Source organism: Anarrhichthys ocellatus, unplaced genomic scaffold (genome assembly GCF_004355925.1).
Source record: "Anarrhichthys ocellatus isolate YVR2014 unplaced genomic scaffold, GSC_Weel_1.0 scaffold94, whole genome shotgun sequence".
Lineage (NCBI taxonomy): Eukaryota > Metazoa > Chordata > Actinopteri > Perciformes > Anarhichadidae > Anarrhichthys > Anarrhichthys ocellatus.
In genome coordinates this window covers 980,441-1,002,418 of record NW_022280124.1, presented here as the reverse complement: position 1 = coordinate 1,002,418, position 21,978 = coordinate 980,441, and the positions used below count along the sequence as shown (strand labels likewise).

Below are 21,978 nucleotides of genomic sequence, written 5' to 3'. Positions count from 1 at the left end.
AATTGCTAAATTTGCAAACATCTAATTGCTAATTACCTCCATCAACATGAACTCTGCCCTGGAAACAACAGTAATTCAGTCTCCATTTTGAAGAGGTCACTTGTTAGGATAATATAAACATGTTTGTTTTAAGGATTGGAAATGAATGAACAATCTTGACTCACTTACTAATAATGCCATCAAATCAGCATGCAGATCTGTACAGGTGCCATCTTACACATACCAGTGGATATGTAGACCCACTCTGATGAGTTACATCAGCACTGTTGCACTGATTACACAGGAGCATTTCATGTAGAAGCGTTTGAATTGGCGTTCATAACTGGGCCTCATTTAGTTTCCTGTTGCTTTTAGCCCAAGTCCCTATAGCTTTGTTCCCTGCAGCAAGAAGATAAAAAACACCTCTGCTCCTTGTGTCTGCTGTTGGTTTGATAAGTCCTTTACACCGGCACAGGGAGAGGATAACAGAGTTGTTACAACAGCCCAAGGGCATCTCTCAGGGTTTACTCAGAGAAATCTGAACACCTAGATCTCTTTGATCATAACCTCATCCTCGAGGAAGCAACGATCTACTCCATGTTGTCATGGTACCTTTCCTTTGACAATCTCTACTTCATCCACACTCATCCCGGGAAAGATTGAATGGTCGAATCATTACAAGAGTGCATCTCATTTTAGCTCTACTCAAAGCAAGCTTTCATCTCGCTGCTCGCTGCGGATGAAAACCCTGGAGAACAGTTGGATGTTCCAGCCTGTTTACAAACTAATGTAATAAAAACTGGATTCATTTAAAGTCACTTCAAACAGAAACACAAAAGGACATAACTATATTAAAAATAATCATGACAGTATTGGATGTTTTACCTCACTTCATGAAAGAGGATGATGGAGCTGCAGTAGGCTGAATGAGGATTGATTGATAAGTTAGGAGAATGGGAGAGTCTGGTTTAGATTTTTTCATTGTGTTGGCTCTGAGTCTTGCTGTGGCAGCCGATGAAAGATGCCAGGAAACCATGCTGAGAGTAAGCTTGATTGTATCAACTTAAAACCTCAAGGTACAGTGTTTTTCATAAACAGCGGGACCCGTTTCAGCCAGTCAATTCAGGTAAATCCATCAAATGCTCAAACACTGCCAAGACTATTTTATCCTAACCTCACCTCATTACCGCTGACCTTCAGCCCTGGACCAAAAGAGGCAGCCCTGCTGGATGTAGCCCGCTGCAGCAGAAATTAATGTATTCATGTAATACCCATAGAGGAAACAGTGACACATCATACAGCTCCTACAGAGTAGTCAGATATGGGAAATCCTCCCTATGTGCTTTAAAGAAAAACACACCATTTATATAGAATGACTTGGTTAGAACTCAGCAGCACTCTGTTCCTTCTCATCATCATCATCATCTTCATTATCATCATGTTTACTGTTGCTGCTGTCACCATCATTTGCATTAACATCATCCTCAGTTTAATGCTAGTTTGGCACTCCTCATTGCTGACATCATCATGACTTGTGACATAATTAAAAGCATTTTAAATATCAGCAGCAGCAGCACCATAATCGTGGTTGCTGCCATCATCAACATCATCATCCAACCCGTTCTCACTCCCGTCAAATACCGAAGCTTGGTCAGTGGCCCCCAGAGTCTCAGAGTCTGAGACGTACCAGGCTTTCAACTAACTAAAAGAACCTGTCTGTGTCATTATTAGACTGTCGGAACAACTGATGTAGCGCAAAGAAGGAGATAGTCCGCATAGGGCGAGTGGGAGGGTTAGGGGTTAAACTAAGACTTTAAGCCAGGAGACCTCTGTTTTTCTACCATGTGAAACCAAGTCAACATTGACTTATTCTACAGTAATTTGTTGGTTCTGTAACATCCGGACTTTACTAACTTTATGTAACAAACGTAGTTATTTTACGTAACAAACAAACTTATTTCAACCCAAACCAGGATCTCCTCTAAACCTAAACATGTCGTTTTGTTGAGGAAGTAAACCTCAAAGCAAAATGAACCTATGTTGTAAGTTTAATTCGCAGAGAGACTGCATGCACGTAAAGAGCAGCAACTGACACGTTTAACTGACGCCAGAAGGGAAACTCGAGCCTCATAGTTTGAGGCGTAGGGCCACTGACCGAGCATCTGTATTTGGTCAGTTGGGAGTGAGAAGGTGTTCAATCATCATGGTTGCCACCACCACCATCACACCATTATTGTCATGGCCGGGACATCAAAATCATCTTCCCCACCATCATCATCTCTTCACCAACATCATTGTCATGGTTGCTATTATCATCGTCATCATCCTCTTACACCATCATTGATATCAATATTCTCTTCATTGACACACTGATGATTTAAGCTTTCCATCCTCCCTGCTCCACACACATCTGCACTGTGAGCTACACACACACACACACACACACACACACACACACACACACACACAACTCTACCATAATCTCCTGACCTTTTAGTCAGGACTTTCTGGAAGCCTTCCAGAGGAGAATTATGATGTGCCACTACATTGTGGCCGCTTCCTGCTGCGACAGAGGGAGCAGAGCAAATATAGGAGGGAAAAAAACTAAAACACTACAAAGCACAGAGGATGATAGAAGTGATGTAATGAGCTCTGCAGCGAGAGCGAGACGGAGGGAAGGACAAACATGCACACATGACGAAAAGAAGGCATTTTACCTAGATGTGCCTTATTTTCATTTCCCGCTAGATTTTTGTTTTATTTTACCTCATTTCCTTCTGCCAAATGAGCTTTTTTCTAAGGCTGTGTATATTGCACACACTCTTAGTGAGATTTTTTTTTTGTTTGCAGTTGTCCAATAGAAAGACAAACTTTCCCCTTTAATCATACACAAGGAAGGGGAGTGGAGGGTAAACCTATCATTTCTTTACTTTCATTATTATTTAAATACATTTCTTCAATTAGATAAGACAGTTTCATCAAAATAATCATTGTGAAGTACATAATTTACAGTAGAGCCCTTTTACTCTATTCAAAAGCAACATTGAACCACTTATAGCAGTGTTATAGCAGTTCCTTCAGAGTTGAAGTCTGAGGTGTTTACATTATTTTGTCTAGCCACTGGTCTGTGAGTACTTGAAACACTCACTGTGGGGACACTCTCTTACTCCCCTAACAACTGCATGTCTTTTTTGCTCTCTTGTCTCAGAGGGCAACGCTTTTCTATTTTCTTGTTTGGTTAATTTTTAATCCCGCATAGACTCCCTGATCTCTCCCTGGACCTCTCCCTGGTCCCTCAGTGGTAAAACATCAGTGGGATAAACGATGTGTGCCGCCACGTGTACTGATGGAGATAGTTAGGAAGCGAGATGAAAAGCTTCGTCTCTGAGATGCAGCAGATGAATGCGAAAGCTTGTTTTGAACGTGGGTTGCAGCGTGCTGTTAGATCTCTCTAAGTCTCTGCATCCTTTTTGCTCACAATCCGGCCCGTATTAGAACCACATCAAGGACTGAAGCTTTACAACGCAGCCCTCCTTTCTTACTCTCTAATCAGCCAGATGTAACTCATTTTACTACGGCTAATTCTGCCGCTAACAGCAGGTTCTCCTTACCTTGACCTCATATTTCACAGATGCAGCTACACATTCACAAACATCCCCGTGGTAATAGAACCACACCTCCAGCTTTCTTTGCGGTATAAGTCATTTTAGTACTCATCATCCACTGCATATTTTATTTAGCTACTGTCTAATTACACTGTGATTTATGGAAATGTTAAAGCAGTAATTCCAAAGCCGAAACAACATCCTGTCCTTCACATTAACGAAACACTTCATAATATTCAAAAAGACAAGTGTCCCATTCAGTTGTTAGTTGTGTTTAATTCCCCTTGCTGCCAGTAAGAGCTCACATGCATTTATATTCACAAAGTCGAGGCACACATTCCCTGCAGCTAAACAACTATGAAGTGCTAACCTGAATTCAAATTAAAGTTTCAATAAAGCAATGCTTTTTCATAAAAATGGTCCAACCTATTATGCCATTTAAAAAATATTTTTTATTAGATTCTCCTCCAGATTAATCGCACAAGTTTTACCGCAACATGGTTTGACAGTTTAAATTGCCACTCTTGCATGTTGACAGTCTATTGCCTGGAGGAAAATTAAAAGCCGGCTCTTTAAATATCCTGTTTCATTAAATATGGATTTAAAATAGGCTAATAAATATATAACATTTTTCAATCACCACGACCATGTCACAGCCTTCATGTAGAAAAAGGAGTGGTTTGACGCCTCAAACTAACAAGGTCTCCATGTTAAAGCCAGTGTGCCAAGATTACTCAGAAAAAAAAGAAAAAGAAATAAAGAGGTGGCTAAAGCCCCCTTAAGTATTGGAATTTCATCTCTGGCTGTCACCTTCAATCTGTCATCTAATCAGTCCTTCTGCCTTCTCCACCTCCTCCTCTTCCTCCCCCCTCCCCCAGACATTAGGGAGAGTGGAAGCCCCAAGCCGGTGATGGTTTTCATCCACGGGGGCTCCTACATGGAAGGAACTGGGAATATGTTTGACGGCAGCATCCTGGCCAGCTATGGAAATGTGATCGTCATAACTGTCAACTACCGGCTGGGCATCCTAGGTAAGGACCCTGCTCTACTGTGTGATACACAACATCTCATGTTGGAGCCCTGCTTTCTCTCTTTGTCCTTCCCTTATTGGTGATTGCATTAGCTTATGCTTTCTTTCTTTCTTTGCATTGACCTCTTCTGGTGATTTCATGTGTTGCTGCTGGTATTCACGTGTGACTTAAGCTTAGCATAAGGGCTAAGTTAGGATTCTTTCTTTCTTTCTTCCTCCTCCCCTTGTAACTTGCCTTCATCGTTGGTGATTCCATGTGCTGCTGCTGGTGATATTCCAGAGAGCTTAGTTTAGTGTTATTCTGATTATTTGACTGGAGTTTGAGTTCCTTGCTTGGTCTAATTGGTGTTTTCTCTTGTTGGTAATAAACTCGACTTAGTTGATTACAGTTCAGACACTTGTACCCAAAGGCTGGATTTGAATCATTGAGATTGAGGGCTGTGACTTGTCCTCCTCTTGTGCTACAGTGTGAGGTAATATTGGGAAAGTCAAAGGCAAAGCACACTCTTAAAAATAATGTGTCATCTTTTTTTTTCTACTCAGCATTCCCTCATCATCAGTCAAGCAGATTATTTATCATTGCAGTGTACGACTTCACAAATAGATTTTTTTATATCTATATTGTGGGCATAATGCTCCTTCCAAACCCATTTCATCTTTAAAAGGAACCCCATACAAGTTTTCTTCAGGTGTTGATGATGATAGACATATTAAAATTATGATGTTGTGATGTAATATCTCGACTTTTATTTTCATAATATACACAGCAATTTAGTAGCCACAGACATATCCATATCGAGGCTATTCAACATCAGAATGTTTGCTGGATTATCATGTGTACTGATACATGTGCTACGGGAATACATCTACTGCAGAGCTGACACTTGGACTCTGGGATGTGGCCCAGTTATCTCTTATGCATCTATTCTCCCTGTCCTCTGTCGTGTACTTTAATCTACCATGGCAATGTCTCCTCTGATCTTCAGTCCCTTCTTTTTTTTCATTTTCCTCCTCATCTATCTTATCTCTTTTCATCAGTCTAATTCCTAATTCCTTTCCTCCGGTGTGAGGATGTCACAGCGTTACCCAGAAGGCAGGCGACACATGACGGAAACAACGGTTTGCTGCCTCCGTCAGAAATGAGACTGTGCTGTCATTTGTTTGGATGGAAGGAACTGATTCCATTTCCACGTTTTTTTGGTTTCTGGGCTTTTTCTTTCTATCTTATTAAACTATACCAGAATAAAGATAAAGGGCAATATCCACCTTTCATTCATGTAGAATACCATTTGTCTGGGGGGTATGTGGGTATGAAGAATGAGCATCCAGGCTTCCAGGCGATTCTTTGAGATGTTGACAGCAGGCACAGAACATGACACACAGATGCATTGTCTTTGTGTGTCCCTCCCCCCAGTCTCTCCCAGTGTACAGGCCAAGCACATGCATCAACTACTGTATAGACGGTGATACAGAACATACTGTGAAAATACTGAGACACACCGTGTGATGGTTCCCTGCCATGGTTCTGGGTTGTGTGTGTGTGTCCCTTTAAATGGCAGGATCCGGGAGATTGCAGACTGGAGACACCTGGGCCAGGGCTCCAGTATAAAGCTCCGCCTTCCTGGCAACATGGGGCTCTCTCCTATCACCCCGTGGAGGAGCGAGGACGGCTCGTCCCAAACACCATTTGTCATTGGACGACTTTGTTATGTCGAATAAAACTCTTTTCTTTTGGGAAACTGTCTGCGTCTCCCTGAATAGGTCATGGTGGTCAGAGCCAGGTCGTGGCACACCGTCACAACTATGAGCGTTTCTTAAGTCCACAGTCTAAAACTTGCATGTGTTCAAATCATTGTGAGGCATGAGTGCTAACCTGAGTACTAATCGGAAGACTAGAAAAGAGAGAAACAAGTAGAGTGTGAGGGCTGGTTGTACTGGACCCAAGAGCTGACACAGAGACGGCAGAGTAGGTGAAGGAATGGGTTTTAATAGGTAATGGTTGGCGGGGGAAAGGGAGGCAGATGATAGCTGGAGGACAGGCTGGCTGAGGAACGGGCTGGTGACATGTAGAGCAGGGGGAGAATGCAGGCAGGGAGGTGAGGCGGCGCGAGTGGCGGTGGCTGGGCTGCGACGTAGGCACATCTCTCTGTTACTGATGTGCGAGCTCTTACCTGCTGCAGGCCTCATGGTTTTGAGGGAAAGTGTATCCCTGCTGGTTAACATGAGGCCCCGCTGTTTGCTCTCAGATTAGAGTCCATGTGTTTGTGTTTACCCCCCTGGCAATGGACAAAAGCATACGGCTTTACCTCAACAAACATGTGATGGTGTGTTTGCGTGTGTGTCTGAGTGACATGGAGTGAGTGTATACTCAGTACTCAGTGCTACAGGAGGTGTAAGACTCATAACCGCTGGACTCTGCAGTCAGTCATCCACTTTTAGTAAATATTTGAGTTCACTAAGTAGCTGCCAGAAATACCCATCATAACAAGCCAGCAAGTAGTATGGAGTAGAGTATTGAGTAAAGGGGGTTGGCAGGGTTAATCATTACTTTTTGTCAATTCACATGAAAAAAAACCTGAATTGATTGTGCCACATGTATTATGAACTCATAATGGTGAATGTTTAAGTTCTACAAATCTTTAGTCCCAATACCACACAAAATGGAAAAACAAACATGTTTGTAACACTGAATAACAGCGTGGTAAAGACAGCATGGCAGCATTTATTTTACTCTAAATGGGACCATAATTTACTCAATTTAAAATCATGCAGTATTGGATCAGACTTCAATCTAGTTATTGAGACCATAAACTCATAAACTCATCATGACTATAAACAATTAGGAAAATGTTTACTCAGGTAATAAATTAGAAATGGTGTCATTTTCTCAGACTTCTGTGCAAGTCTACCTCTTTTTGCAACTAGAAGTCGTTCATGCGTTGTTTAATCCCAATGAGAGATGTTTTTTTCCAGCAGATTAAGCCTATACAGACTCTAGGAAAGATGTATCATGTAAGTTTTTCTCCATTTGGCACATTAAATAGACCATCAAATGACATTATAAATACCTGATGGTGTAATGATGATTTAATTCATTAATTTGCTTCACTGTTCAGTTCATGGAGTGTTTGCATGACACAGAGTTTGCCAACTACTTTCACACTCAACAAACAAACACACAGGATTACTTTGGAACCGTGGTTTGGCCGTGGTAAACCTCTGCGATCGCCCCACCCCGGACAGATGGTATGTTTCCTAAAAGCCTCCAGGGGCAGACCAGCACTGACCATGCATGGTAATGAATGAAAGAATGAAGGTGAGTCTGATTCACAAGGAACCACGAGGTATTGAACATCTCAAAAAGACATGTTAAGATCCTCGACTAAAAGACTGAAACCGTCTTCCAGACTCATAATTATGTCCACAAGCCGGCCAGTCAGCCTCCATTGACGTTGGTTAACGTTGGTTGAGCTTTACCCAACCAGCCATTGCAGCACCTGTGTGCTTGGAGATGCTGCTCTGCTGACAGAACTCTCTACTGTAGCACCGGTGAATTTTGGCTTCTTGGCTTAGTGCAATGGTTCCCAAACTTTTTCTGTCGAGCCCTCCTTTGATGATATAGGAACATTGTAAGCCCCCCCCCCACCGCACCCAAATGAGTCGTACCTTCTTTGTTTTGAATTAATTGCATAATAATATATAAACTCGATAACATATTTGTTTTTCTTTCTAAAATATGTACACATCACTTCACTTTTACACGTCACAGTTTATTGTTCAGTTTGTTTTACTGAAAAAAAAAATAGCAATAATAAAATCAATTTCCAAAAAGATTGGACTTTAGATTGCTTTCAGACATATTAATTGCATTACATTCTTAAATATATTTTCAAGTAAAATTAACTTCAAATGTTAACATTGAAGTTAGGAACAGTGCAACACCTTACATTTCCCCATGTAACAGTAGGTTTTTCAAACTGAATTAGTGTGCAAGAAAATAATAATAATGATGATTATTATTAACTCCTCCGCTATTGTGTGAGCCTTTTTGCTCTGTAGGCTACTTTGTAGGAAGCGAGTTGTGCTTTCACAGCGACAGATGCAGCTTTTACAAAGTCACTCTATTCCAATGTCTTTTTGAAAAACTCAAGGTGCTTGTTCACATGATCGGGGTGGTGGGTTTCCAAGTGTCTTTTCAATGTAGTGGGCTTCATACAGTCTGCCGCCAGTATGGTAAGACACACAACACACTGGGTCTCTCTTCTTGGCCGACCTTACTGCTTGTTAAGGGACAGATACGCCTCGTTATATTTTCTTGCTTTTACCTTTTTTTGTGCCGTTGTTGTGGTGGTCTACAGCTACAGCCTACAGCTGTAACAGACTTGCCATCTGATTTGCGCTTTATCCCAGTCACACATCTGTCCATCTTGCCACATCACTTCCTTCCTGTAGTGACTTTAACAAATATCCATTTTATATCTGAAAGCACCTGGGGGCGAATGGGAGAACTTGTTCGGACGCGTGTTCTATGCCATAAACATTTCACTGTCTTTCTTTCGATCCATAGAAATGTACTTATTATTTATAGTCTACGGTTGTTGGCAGTTTAATATCTAGTAAATCCAAATAAAAATAGGTCTACTGCTCCACAACGCAACATAGTGGTTGTTTGCAACTGCCAATACATGAAACCAATACATACACAGAGCTTGTTTGTTGCGACTCCAAGCAGCGGACTGTGCCTTTAAGGCCAGGCCCTTACAGTGTTAAGTTTGTTTCGGCCCAGCCAAAACCTTTAATCATGCTGATTGATGAGGTGCATTTCCCTGACTCAAACCTTCTCCAAATACCCCTTCCATTCCAGCCATACATCAGCCATTCAGCCAATTCATCAAGCCTCTGATTGTTTTAAGATATACCTGGCCAGTAAAATATCCATTTCACTGCACAGGCACTGCTTCTCTAACTCTGCCCCACTGTGAGCACCACCATCACATCCAAGCAGCCCTACTGAGAAAAGACTGTGCAGGAAAAGGTCTGGCAAGCAGCTGCAGGCCCGAAACAACATGCAAGCACAGCCGCAGAAATCAATGTAATTGAATTAATATGCCAATTATGAAATCATTAATGAATAATATTTGTATGTATGGTTCTTGTGTACTTATGGATATTATTATCATAATATGATTAGTTCAAAAGATAAAAAACATACACAAATCCCAATAACATTTTTGGAAAAACTATTTATAATTATTTATTGTTCCATGATGGTCCACATTCTGAGAAATTTCGTAATGTGTACTTTTGTTTTAACATGCAGAACACTGTGAAACTTACATGCTATCCCAGTTAGGACTGTGTGTGCTTGCTTGAGGAGCATTCCCTAATGTTTACCTTTCCTACTATTACGCTCTCTCTGTCTCATATATCTTCTTTCCTTTTCTCCCTCTACATTAATTGGGCATTCTCTTTCCCAGTTTTTGTCCTGCTGGCTAAATGCTGAGGACTATTATTTTCAGGCTTATTAATTTTTCTCCCTCAAACAAATACCCCAATGATTTCGGTTCATTACTCTTTCTGTGCCTCTGTGCCTTCTTTTCTTCTTTACAAGTGGCCCCGACACATGCTTGTTCAGAAACCCATGGGCCGCATCTGACAAAGTGCTTCACTTGAGTCTTTATTAGCAGCTAATGATTACTTTCCTTCCAAACATCTGGATTTGTATCTGCACTCTCTCTCTGTGTACCATTGTTGAGATCAGCTTAACATGATGAATACAGAATACAGAACACAGTTATTTGTATCCAGTGGTGTATAGTAACGAAGTAGAAATACTTCGTTACTGTACTTAAGTCGTTTTTTGGATATCTGTACTTTACTTTACTATTTATATTTCTGTTGACTTTTACTTTTACTTCACTACATTTTGCAAAGAAAACTGATACTTTTACTCCGATACATTTCCCCTGAAACCTTCGTTACTCGCTACAAAATCAAATCTATCTTTAGAAAAAAAATGAATCATGAGACCAACGTCGGGGACTGTGGTGGAACAGAGACTGCAAGCAAGCAGGTTTGGTGAATCAGTGGTCCTAGCTTGGAAGTTAAATCATTGGTTAATCACGTTAATGCGCAATTGCAAACAAGTGCTCTCAAACCGGCGGTGTTTTGATTCCCAGTGATGCCCAGGATGCTAGATAGCGAGCAACTACATGAGTAGAATTCCACTCTACGATGACTGATTTCATGATGGAAGCAGAAATGGAAGCACCTGCTACTCCCGCAACAAACGACGGTGGTGACGAAGACCAAAACCCGTGGATCGCTAGCGAGTTAGTGAGCTGAGGAAGTGTTGACAGTTGTGAGATTTTGTTGATTTGAGTCATCTTAGCTATAATCATTGCAGCACTAGTTGGCTAACGTTAGCTAACTTAACGTTAGCTAGCCACCACACCATAGGATTGACAGGAGCCGCGAGAGCGCAGCATTAGGGTTAGCATTAGTGTTAGCATTAGGGAAATCCTTCCCAGCTGTGTGCAAGCTGTCTGTGAAGCTGAACACACCTCTACCTGCCTCAGCGGCCTGTGAAAGGCTATTTAGCATCGCAGGACTAGTCTTCAGCCCAAGAAGAGCGAGGCTGAATTCTTGCAATTTTGAAAACAAACTTCTTTTGAAGATGAACAGGACATTTTTCAGTTTCAAGTAATGACTGGGTTGTTACTTTCGGTGCTGCTTTAGTATTGATCATGTTTTGATATTTTGGTCATTTTGTGGATGATCAGATGGAGTTATGATGGTAGCAGTCGCCCAATTGCAGATTCAGCTTGAGCAAAACCTTTGTCTGTTGTGTTCAAATCAGGCCCATAGGAGTTTACAAGGCAGGTGTCCTTTCTCTAAACACTGACCTGATGCATCAAGTGGATACTCATCACACGTCTCAACACTACAGCACCAAACATTCAACCAAATAGTTTAAGAAGCTTATATTAAATAAATACATTGATGATACAATGAATCATTACATACAAATAATTCAGTGTTTGTGCAGTTTATTCACGTTCAATTGAGGGAGAGTGGCAGAAATATGACTTCATAACAGTTATACATGTTTATTATTTAGAATATTTGTTTATTTATATAATTTAGCTCTCCATGAATGGATCGCTGGAGCAAACACGTTTGAAAACGCGCAACTTTTACTTTGAAGACGAGCTGTGTCTGTTTCCGACTCTCGACTTCCTTTACTCAATTTTCATTATTAAAATTGGATAATGGAACAAGCTGAGGTTTTGGTACACGTGTTCTTTCAATGCAACAATAACACAGACTAAGCATTGACCGCGTTTAGGCAGCATCGGCTATTGAACAACTCACACGTAGCAGAAAACATTTACATGAACACAAGTAGACCAATGAATGAAGGCGATACCCCTAAAGTGACATTGTTCATTATACAACGTGAACAATGGAAAATTAATTCTACTTCGTGCACAAACCGTGTTTAGTGTAATTTTATGTTTTAATATGTTCTGTATAGATGTTAAATATATCTTGTGAGAGTCCTCAGGAAGCTATTTAGCTCTTTATGGAGCCATTTTGTAAACTAAAACGTTTTTATCATTGAGGCTTGGCTGTGTTGTTAAGTTTCTGTTTTTGCAGCCAAGACAAGGCTCTAAAATAAGAGTGTGTGTGTTTGTGGTTGGATGTTTCTTCCTGTAAATTAGCCGAGTGAAGAGCAGACATTTCCTCAGCTATTTTAGGGCAGAGGGAGCTTTGATCAGTGGACATGCTGCATTGAGACATGCTGTACTATGTGCTGCAATAGATCCCATTTTTACCACCCTGTCATGTCAAAATCCCACTATTTACTGAGAAGAAATATTTCCTTTCATATTTCTTATATATAAAATATGTTCCTCTTAGTATGCCAGATAATCAGAGCAAGACTTAGTTCAGATATTTCCTTTAGTTTAGTCCTGTAATTATAATAAAGTACCCACATATGAGCTGTTTAAATGTGAGATGTTGCAGTAGAATCAAACCTCTACGGACACACCTCACAGAGACAGATAACATGATTACAGACCACAGCTTTCCATCAGATTTATCGTGAAATTGGCCCAAATTTGCCATTTAATTAGCATGCAGTCTGCTCCAGTCAGTATTTTCTATATTTGTTATGATACTTTTATTACATATTGTTTTTTTATACCCTGAATGGGAATATTAGCTTTTATTTCGCTTGTGAATTCTACGACATCCTGTTTGTTATCAGAAATCAGTTTTCCAGATGAAATATAATTCTAAATGATATTACAACCTTGGTGAGAATACAATGTTGTCCTTTTGATAATCTGTAATGTGCTGGGTATATAGTGCTATTTAAACATGGCTAATGGCAGCTAAAATGTGCTTACGTTTTTAGCTGATAGCAGGTTCATTACAAATCTGACCACCGTATATATGAAGTGTTGTTGTCTTGTAGCTAAAGCCACCAGGACCGTATCATTTGGAAACCACTCTTTGCTTTTTTTGGCACAGTCTTGGCATTATGGCGTACTAGTCTCCTGGCCATTGTGTGGTTCTCTCTTTCAGCCATCGCTTGGTTTGTTTGTGTCCTCCTCAATTGGCAAAGTGTCATTGGCATAAGTGTTTATTCAGTGAGTGGAATGCAATGCCAGTAGAAGCTATGCTATGCTAATGGTGATCTGGCACTTTAGGGGTTGGCATGGCGAGGTTCACAGCAGCTCTGCCGATGCGTTAGGGATCAGATTAATCTGGCCGAGTCCGGGACAACAGATGACCATCTGGGCACGCACCACAGCGCCAGGCCACCAGCCCACCGTACTGCACACAGTGATATGCATGTATCATGTGATATACACGGTCAAGGCCATTGTCTGGTTCTAATACATTTTACAAAGGATGAATTATAAAATCAGTCGATCAATGCACATACAATTGTTGCGGTTTTCATTCAGCCATTTGTTGCAGAAACCATAATGGCTGTCGTTTAACGGTCCACCTACTAGCTCTAGCCCATGTTGGCTTAAAGGTAAGCATGGACATTTATTAAGCCAACATGGACGATAAATTCTTACAGTGCTGTGAAATCATAACTGCTACAGAGCTTGCATGTGGCGGATCAATCTCCATGACAACTGAGCAAACGGCATCTGCTGGTGAAGCAGCCAAGTCGCAGGGAAAAGTTGCCATTGCACATTTCTGCTTCTTCGGTAACCTACGTTTTACAGTAACCGATTTTATTTTGTTTCAGTGGTCATATACGTATGTATATACATGAAAGTTGACCTCTGCATTAACCCAACCTAAGGATTTTAGAAGCAGTGGGCTACTGTAAAGTGTCCCCACTTCGACATGCAGACAGCGGGTGGGGATCGAGTTGCCAACCTGCTGGCTGAAGGACGACCACTCTATGCACTCGGCTACAGCTGCCTTTGGAGCCCCATGTGGCAGCGTGATATGAGGCTGATTTGAAACATATTTTTGGTTCAGTAACGTCAACATTCAACGTATTCCGTATCTTGCAGCAATGTACAAAGCCATGCATTTTTCTGGTGACCGGGTTGGTTGAAGGCTTTGGAAAAATGTATTGGACCTTGAGTTACAGTTCTTTGTCAAACTGTCCAGGTTCAAGAATAACGTTTATTCTTGACATATCAGTAATCTGTAGTTAGAATGACTGGAAGATATTTGAGCACATGGATAATATAATTCCAAATCCTCTCAGACTCTGGATGCTCTGCGAGGCCGAAGTGGGCAAATGAAACCAGCCAATGGACAGTCTGCAGGTGCATGCTTTCTATCTGTGATCCACTCTGAACTAACAATGGACTCTCCTTCCTATCCTCTTCTGCCTTGTTTGACTTGAATAACTTATTTTTATCCTTCTTTGTCCTGCTATGAAACTAAAAATACTAACACCACCCATACTAAATAAAGAAAGCATTCTCTACTAAAACATACTCCTAGTATTACCAATGTGAAATATACTAACTAAAGTGCAGAATGTGCCTAAAACTTTGAGTATTGTTTCTTCCTACTTATCTAACTTCCACAATCTGCCCTGCAATGACTGAAAACTCAGCTAGCTTAGTAACGATCAAGTCTACTAGGAAAACCAATGAATTTCTAAATTTCACCAACAAACATTACAAACAAAGTTGCTGCAATTACAGTATCTCTGCATTTTGTGTTGGCATTATCCAGTCATAGTGAGTATGAGCTTTCAGACTTGTTTAATTGTATAACCTCCTTTCCTTTTCTTCCTCTTCTTGCTTTTCTTGACACCTTCATTTTCTTTGCATGTATTTTGTCAGCCTTCCTTCCTATCCATCTAATCAATAATGAAACCATTATATTGTTTAAATTGAAGGTTTATTTGCTAGGTCACAATTGATGATGGGGTTTGTGTGATTGGTTTGTAAAAGCCACTCGTCTAAGTTGTGTATTGGTGCAACTGATTGGCATTTCTATGGATATTTAGTCTTACCCCCCGCCCCCCCCACACACACACACCCAAAAAGAACAAAAAACATGCCCTTATTGCGATTAATCAAACAAAAAGACAGGGAAATGGCTCAATACATGTTGAAGAACACACATATAGTTTTTCTTTATACCCTTGTGTGGGTTTGTGGGGGGATGGAGCATATCCCAGCATGCATTGGCTAAGAGGCAGAGTGCACCCTGGAGAGGATGCTAGTCCTATCACTTCCTAATTTCACCCAACCGGTGAATTACGTTTCTCAACCTACCCATTGTATTTGTGATTGGTCCACCAAGTGGGTTCCCTGGGCAGATTGGGGGTCACTTTAATTCAGCTTTGTGGTTGTATCTCAATTACAGTCTTACAGCTAAGGCTACAGTTGGCCTGACGTGGGTCAAAGAGACCAGCTGATTGGCTAGAGATTGGATAGAAGCTGATTGGTAGGCAGGGGATAAGGGGGCAGATGGAGAGATGGGTTGAGAAGCTAAATGAGATTGCATCCCTCCACACCGAGGTATTACTAGGCACCTCACTGTATGTGTGTGTACACAGAACCCCCTGTGGCTGTGTTATTTATCAATCAAAGCTTTGGCCTCTGCTTGTGTGGGAATGCATGCAGGAGCATGAGTGTGCGTATGCGCCGGCCTGTGTGAGTGTAATGGGGCTAATGCAGCAGATGGACACATGTAGCAGTAGGATCAAAGCATGTGCTGTGTAACACCTCTGATCACTGCTAACTACATAATGTAGGGGAGTGGACCAGTCCAGTCACTGAACAACTGTCTGATGTGTGTGATGATATTTTAAAATCGTAATTGTATTTCCCACACAGTTAACTGTCTGGCTATCTTCTATTCTCTGGTTTGGTTTTGATCAGATCAGATTCTCAGGCTGTCAGCTTCTCTGCAGCCCACTGAGGAACTCGCTATATTATCTGCCGGCACCAAATAAAACCATTGCCAACAAGCAATAAAGAAGACAGAGAGACCGAGGGAGCGAACGATGAGGAGAAAATGTGATTTAAGACTCGACGGGGGTCGTCCGGCCTGCACGACACAAGCCATCTGATTGGTTATCAGCTCGAGCCACAAATCTGCCGTCGCCATATTTTTAGAGGTCAGGAAGGAGCGTCTCGCTGAGAAACCAGGCAGTCCGGGAGAGAGGGGGACCAGCATGAGTGTGTGTAAGAGTGTAAAAGAGATAAATGGTGTGTAAAGCGGTTAGACCGATATTAGTTCGGTCAATATGTGGCTTTTATTAAATATGAGATATTGGCAAGTCATTCCTCATGTGTCTGAAATGGACTGTTACCATACCATTGGCGAAAATTTAAAAATGGTTAGTATTCAACATAAAAAATAAATGTTGGATGATTTAAACTTAAATGTAGGATTCTGCAGAATTAATCAATATTAATGTTCTTGTCTAAGGCTTGTAAACAGCACACTGATTACTGCTTAATGTTTTTACAACACATTCTTACACCCAACTTGTTCAATACAGACACTTGGTCAGTGGTTTGAAGGGTCAAACTAGGATGCTCTACGTTCCCCTCTAGCATCAGTTTTGCATCTGTCAGTGACTGAGTCAACATACGCTCGTAAAATGCACAATACCATATTTTCTAAAATAAATGACTATATTCACAGGAAGTTAGGTTAAGGCAGTTAAGTTAGGGTTCAGGAAAAGAGTGCACAAGAGTCATGTGACTCACGACACTAATGACCTGTGTTTTTTTGACCCGTCCACCACCACCCACCCTGTATCGCTCTACAAACTCAGCTGCTCTGCCCGTAATGGTGCGGGTGGGTACGTTGCTTACACACGCTAAATGTGCGTTGGTGTCAGATGCCAAAGAATACTGACCAGGCTGTGTTACCCGATGCGTTGCAGAACGGGTTGGTCAAGGATGGCGTGTCAGTTTTTACTCATTTCACGCATAGTTTGTTTTAACTTCTAACGTAGGTTTATTTCGTTTCTAGGTTTAAGCAACAAAACTACTTGGTTAAGATTCGGAAAAGGTCGTGGTTCGAGTTAAAAATAAGTATTTTTTTCCATAACTGGTGTTATTTAAGTACATAAGTTACTTTACAAAACTACCCAAATTTTCACATGGGACATGAACAGCTGTCTCCTGGGTAAAAGTGTGTTCTTTGTTTAACTCATCCAATCTCCCCTCCCAGCCACCCTATGCAGACTTTATTGCTTTTTACACTACATCAGTTGGTCTGAGTCTCTAAGAATGACAGATGAAAGCCCTTTAAGCCTTTAAAGATCATTAAGAAAAGGAATGTGTGTGAATGTGCTTTAGTGTTTGTAACATAACAGATTTTTATGTCAGTTTACTGGGATGGGGTTCAACTCCCTGCAGTGTCCTGCTGATTGTATTTGGACTTACATGAAAGTTAACAAAACAGTAGTGACATTTGCTGTTACTTGAACACTTTAATTTAACACTGTTTTCATTTTAAGTTCTTCTGTAACTTTAGATTGTAGTGTGAAGCATTCATTGTAACCTTTAACCTGATTGTCATGAAGAAGCTCTGGACAGATCATTTATACTAATGCCCACTGACATGGTTTGAAAATCCACTGTTATCTAACTTTTGCTCTCCAAGAATCTTAATTTGCACATATTTAGATCAGAGAAGTCTTTTTCTCATGGTGTGCCCACAAACCCTTTCAATAAGTTCAGTGTTTGGGCCGCTGTAATTATAGAATCCTGCTTACGTCCGTGCTTATCAGTAGGTGGCGCTATGACTATGAGTTAATATTGGCATGCAGAAGTCTAAAGTCTTGACGGTCATCAAGCATGTCAAGTTTGGGAGAGTTTTGACAAAGTACAGTCGAGTTACAACAGCTTGATGGATGATGGCGAACCATGTAAAATGGCCATCACACCATATCCACGTCGTTCGATGAAACCTAAAGCTTTTAGTAACATTTAATCACTAAGGTCTTTAGATTGTTCTGACCAAATTCTAAGCTGATCGGATTAATTCCCTAGGAGGAGTTCGTACTACAGCACCTGGAAATGGGAAAAAAAACACGAGAAATTCATACAAAATTCTAAATGGCTGACTTCCGGTTGGGTTTAGAGCATAGACCCCTAACACTTTTTTTTAAGTCTACATGGGATACATCTGCTTACCAAATTTTATACATCTAGGTGAAACGTACTGCGAGGGCTGCATCATCAAAATATTGTAGGGGGCGCTATTGAGCCGACTTGACACTTTGAAGCATTAAAATCACATTAGATAACTAAATTCAGGATTTTGAATGTTTGTTTTGGTTATGTTTTAAGCATTTTTAGACCCTCAAAAACACCTTAATTTTTCATGGCGAAGAATGCGTCGCCACGGCAACGGATTTTCCCGAAACAACAAGCATTGAGTAACTTTTCATCACAAAGTTCTTTAGATGGTACTGACCAAATTTGAAGTTGATTCGATTATTTCCCTAGGAGGAGTTTGTTAAAGTACAGCGCCTGGAAATGACAAAAATGACACTAAAAATTCAAAATGGCTTACTTCCCGTTGGGTTTAGAGCATGGTCCCATGAGACTTTATTTTAAGTCCAAATTTTGTAAATCTATGTCAAACGTACAGCGAGGGCTGCTTCGTTGAAATTTTGTAGGGGGCACTATTGAGCCGATTTGCCACTCTGAACCAGTAAAATCATATTATATGTCTAAATTCTGGGCTTGTAATCTGTGTGCCAAGTTTGCTTATGTTTCAAGCATTTTTAGCCCGTCAAAATTACCTTCCTTTTTCATGGCGAAGACTGCGTCGCCACGGCAACGGCGTTCAACGAAACATCAAAAGCTTCATGAACTGGCATTATGAACTTCTTATATTTCTGTGGAACTAATTTGATGTTGATTTGATTTACCTACTAAGAGAAACAAGCTAAAGTATAAAGACTTTAACTGACTGTTACCAGTAGGTGGCACTATGACTGATTCAAAATTGGCCTGCAGATGTCTAATCAAACATGTGCAATCTGGTAAAGATCTGATGATGTGGAGTCGAGTTACATCAGTCTATTCGTTCATGGCGAAGGATCGAAGTTTGCCGCCACGTCGCCGCCCTTCAACAACTTCTTACAATCTTCACAATGAAGCATTATCAAGGTCTTAAGACTTTTCTGACACAATTTGAGAGGGATCTGATTAATCTGTGAGGAGCAGTATGTCAAAGTACACAACATACAACTTCCAGTTGCCACTAGGTGGCGCTATTACTATGATTCTAAATTGTCTTATAGATGTATTCTGAGTCAGGATGTTATGACATATGAGAGATTTGGAGCAGATTAGACAATGTACGGCCGAGTTACAACAACTTCCTGTTTCGCGGCGAATGGTGATTTTTTGACGCCAATCCACGGACACATTGTTCGATAACTTTTTGATCTTTGAGTAACTTTTCACTGCCAAGGTCTCAAGAGCATACTGACCAAATCTGAAGTTGATCGGGTTAAATCTCTAGGAGGAGTTCGTTAAAGTATGACGCCTTGAAACGGTCCAAAAACGTCATAGAATTCAAAATGGCCGACTTCCTGTTTGGTTTAGAGAAAACTTCCAAGAGGATTTTTTGTACTTCCCATCACGATCCACATACCTACCAAATTTCATACAGCTAGGAGAAACCCAATGTTGGGGCTACTCAATAGGGGGCGCTATCGAGCCAATTTTTCATACCGCACCCTGGACACCCCAATCAGACTGCAATTATCGCAAATTCTGGCTTGCGTGCCAAATTTCGACAACTTTCCAGTATCCCAAGCACCTCCTTTTTGCGACGAAACAGGTACGATAATAATAATAAACATTAGAATAACAATTGGTCCTCCGCTTCGACTACGTCGGTGCTCGGGCCCTAAATATGGCCCCCATGCTCTAGGGGCTGATTTTGGGCTTTTTCAACTTATTAGCAGAAAATGCTCAAAGTTGCCTTACGCAGTTTAAATTCGAAGATACCAATATTGGAACAGTGTTCCCCCTAAAAACAGATTCCCATCAACACTACCAGCATTAACCAGTGCCAAATCTTTGGCTAGTAATGTGTCACTGAAGCCACCTCGAACCAATGTGTGTGTTCATGTGTTTGTATGCAGCGTTGTTTTGGGAAAGAGTGAGAGGGAATTTTGTTGTTTCATGCCCAGCAGATGGTAAGCGAAGGATGAAGAACAACTGACATTTACTGATGGCATCATGGAAGCATTGCTACTCTCAACTTGTGAACTTCTGTCTGGTTTCTGTCTTATGTCTGTGACGACGAACTTATTTTCTAACATCTTCTAATTTGATGTTTTTTTTACACATTATCAGAAACAGCAGTATTTTGTGCGCACTTCTCTGAAGCAGCATTAAATTGTTTTAGCACACTAAAACTTTCTCCTAAAAACCAGAGAAGAGAGTGATAATAAACCGTATTCGTGCATGCAATGTGAAGCCTGATTCAGTTGTTTCATTTAAAGCTGTCAGGAGAGAGGGTCCCCATAGACACCCAGTTTAATATTAATAAGTACGACAATAAATGTGAAATCCATCAAATGTGCAATCCATCAAATAGCATCCTCCAGCTCCCATCTCACTAAAGACAAACTACCCTGTACTCTGCATCAGCCCAGTGGACTGTTATTCACAAAGCACTGCATTAACACAGTGATCCTCTCCATTTTGTCTGCCACTGTCTTGCTCTCTTTGCAATCAAGGCGCTTCACTGCTAAATACTCTATTTTACAAAACACATCTGCCATATTGCCTCCTCGTTTTGTTCTAACACAAATCCCATAATCCTTTTAAAGGTCAGCCTTCTCTTTTCTTCATGCTCCCGCACTCACCACTCGACATGTATTCAATTGTTTTCCCTGATGTAAATAATAGAACAATATGGAGGATGGAAAAAGGATGAAGAGGTAGGTGGAATAGAAAGAGGAAGATTCTATTGTTTCTCTCCATCTCCCTTAAGCATTACCGTTATCGCTTGCTCTCCGTTTGTTTTTTCTCATTTGAATTCAGTTGAAGGGTTTATTGGCATACAAAGTATTTTCAGAAGCCAACAATCAGCACTTTATACATTTCTCTGTACTGACACGATTTGTTTAAAAACTTGTGTTATTGCTTTGTACACAAGTCTTCAATATCTGTAATTAAAGAAAACAGTTTCATGAGCTATTCAAAAGCTACTCAGGGAATCAGTGTGCATGTGTGTCTGTTAGTGTCCAAGTGGATGCCAGCTCACAAACGGCACACAAGGATCCTTAAAAAAGACCCGAAATTTTGACATCACTGTTCAGCTGCTTTTGTACTAGCTTCTGCACATTAATGAGGGTTTCTGCCTTGTGTCTGCCAGGGTTTATTTCAGAGATATATTTCTGGATACTTTGAGAGTGTAAGTACATTTTCACTATTTTAGCTCAGTTTTGGTCTCCACCATCCGCTGACCTAAATATATGATGTAAGCCTTATTTAGCGGCTATACAACTCGCTCTCACTCCTAGCTTGTCAAATCAGCGGTCCTACGCCTCGAACTATGATGCTCTAGGTATCGCTGTAGTTTTGGTCGTATCAGGGATGCCGTGTCAGTTTCCACTTTCAACATAAATAGTGTATTTTCAAAAATGAACTTCCAATGTATGTTTATCAGCGTAAGGCAACACAAATTCATGGTTATGCTTAAGAAAAGATCGAGTTGGGGTTGACGATGGGTTGGCTAAATTCTGCACTGTTTGAATGTCTACCAACTAGAGTGTAGTTTTGTCTACAGTGTAGCTAGCGTACAGTGGGTTTATCACAGCTTTTTTTTTAACAGTTAAGTTGAAGGGCGTTAAATAAAACAACCTGC

General features: G+C 40.8%; 1 protein-coding gene across 1 annotated transcript in view; it reads left to right on the top strand.

Annotated features, from left to right (window-relative positions):
* Positions 1–21,978, top strand: part of LOC116398943 (neuroligin-1-like) — a 238,451-nt gene that overhangs the window by 8,616 nt on the left and 207,857 nt on the right. Inside the window, exon 2 of the mRNA XM_031875714.1 lies at positions 4,463–4,615. Within this exon, the coding sequence (XP_031731574.1) occupies positions 4,495–4,615 (121 nt within the window). The 5' untranslated portion in view covers positions 4,463–4,494. The remainder of the gene's footprint in view (positions 1–4,462; positions 4,616–21,978) is intronic.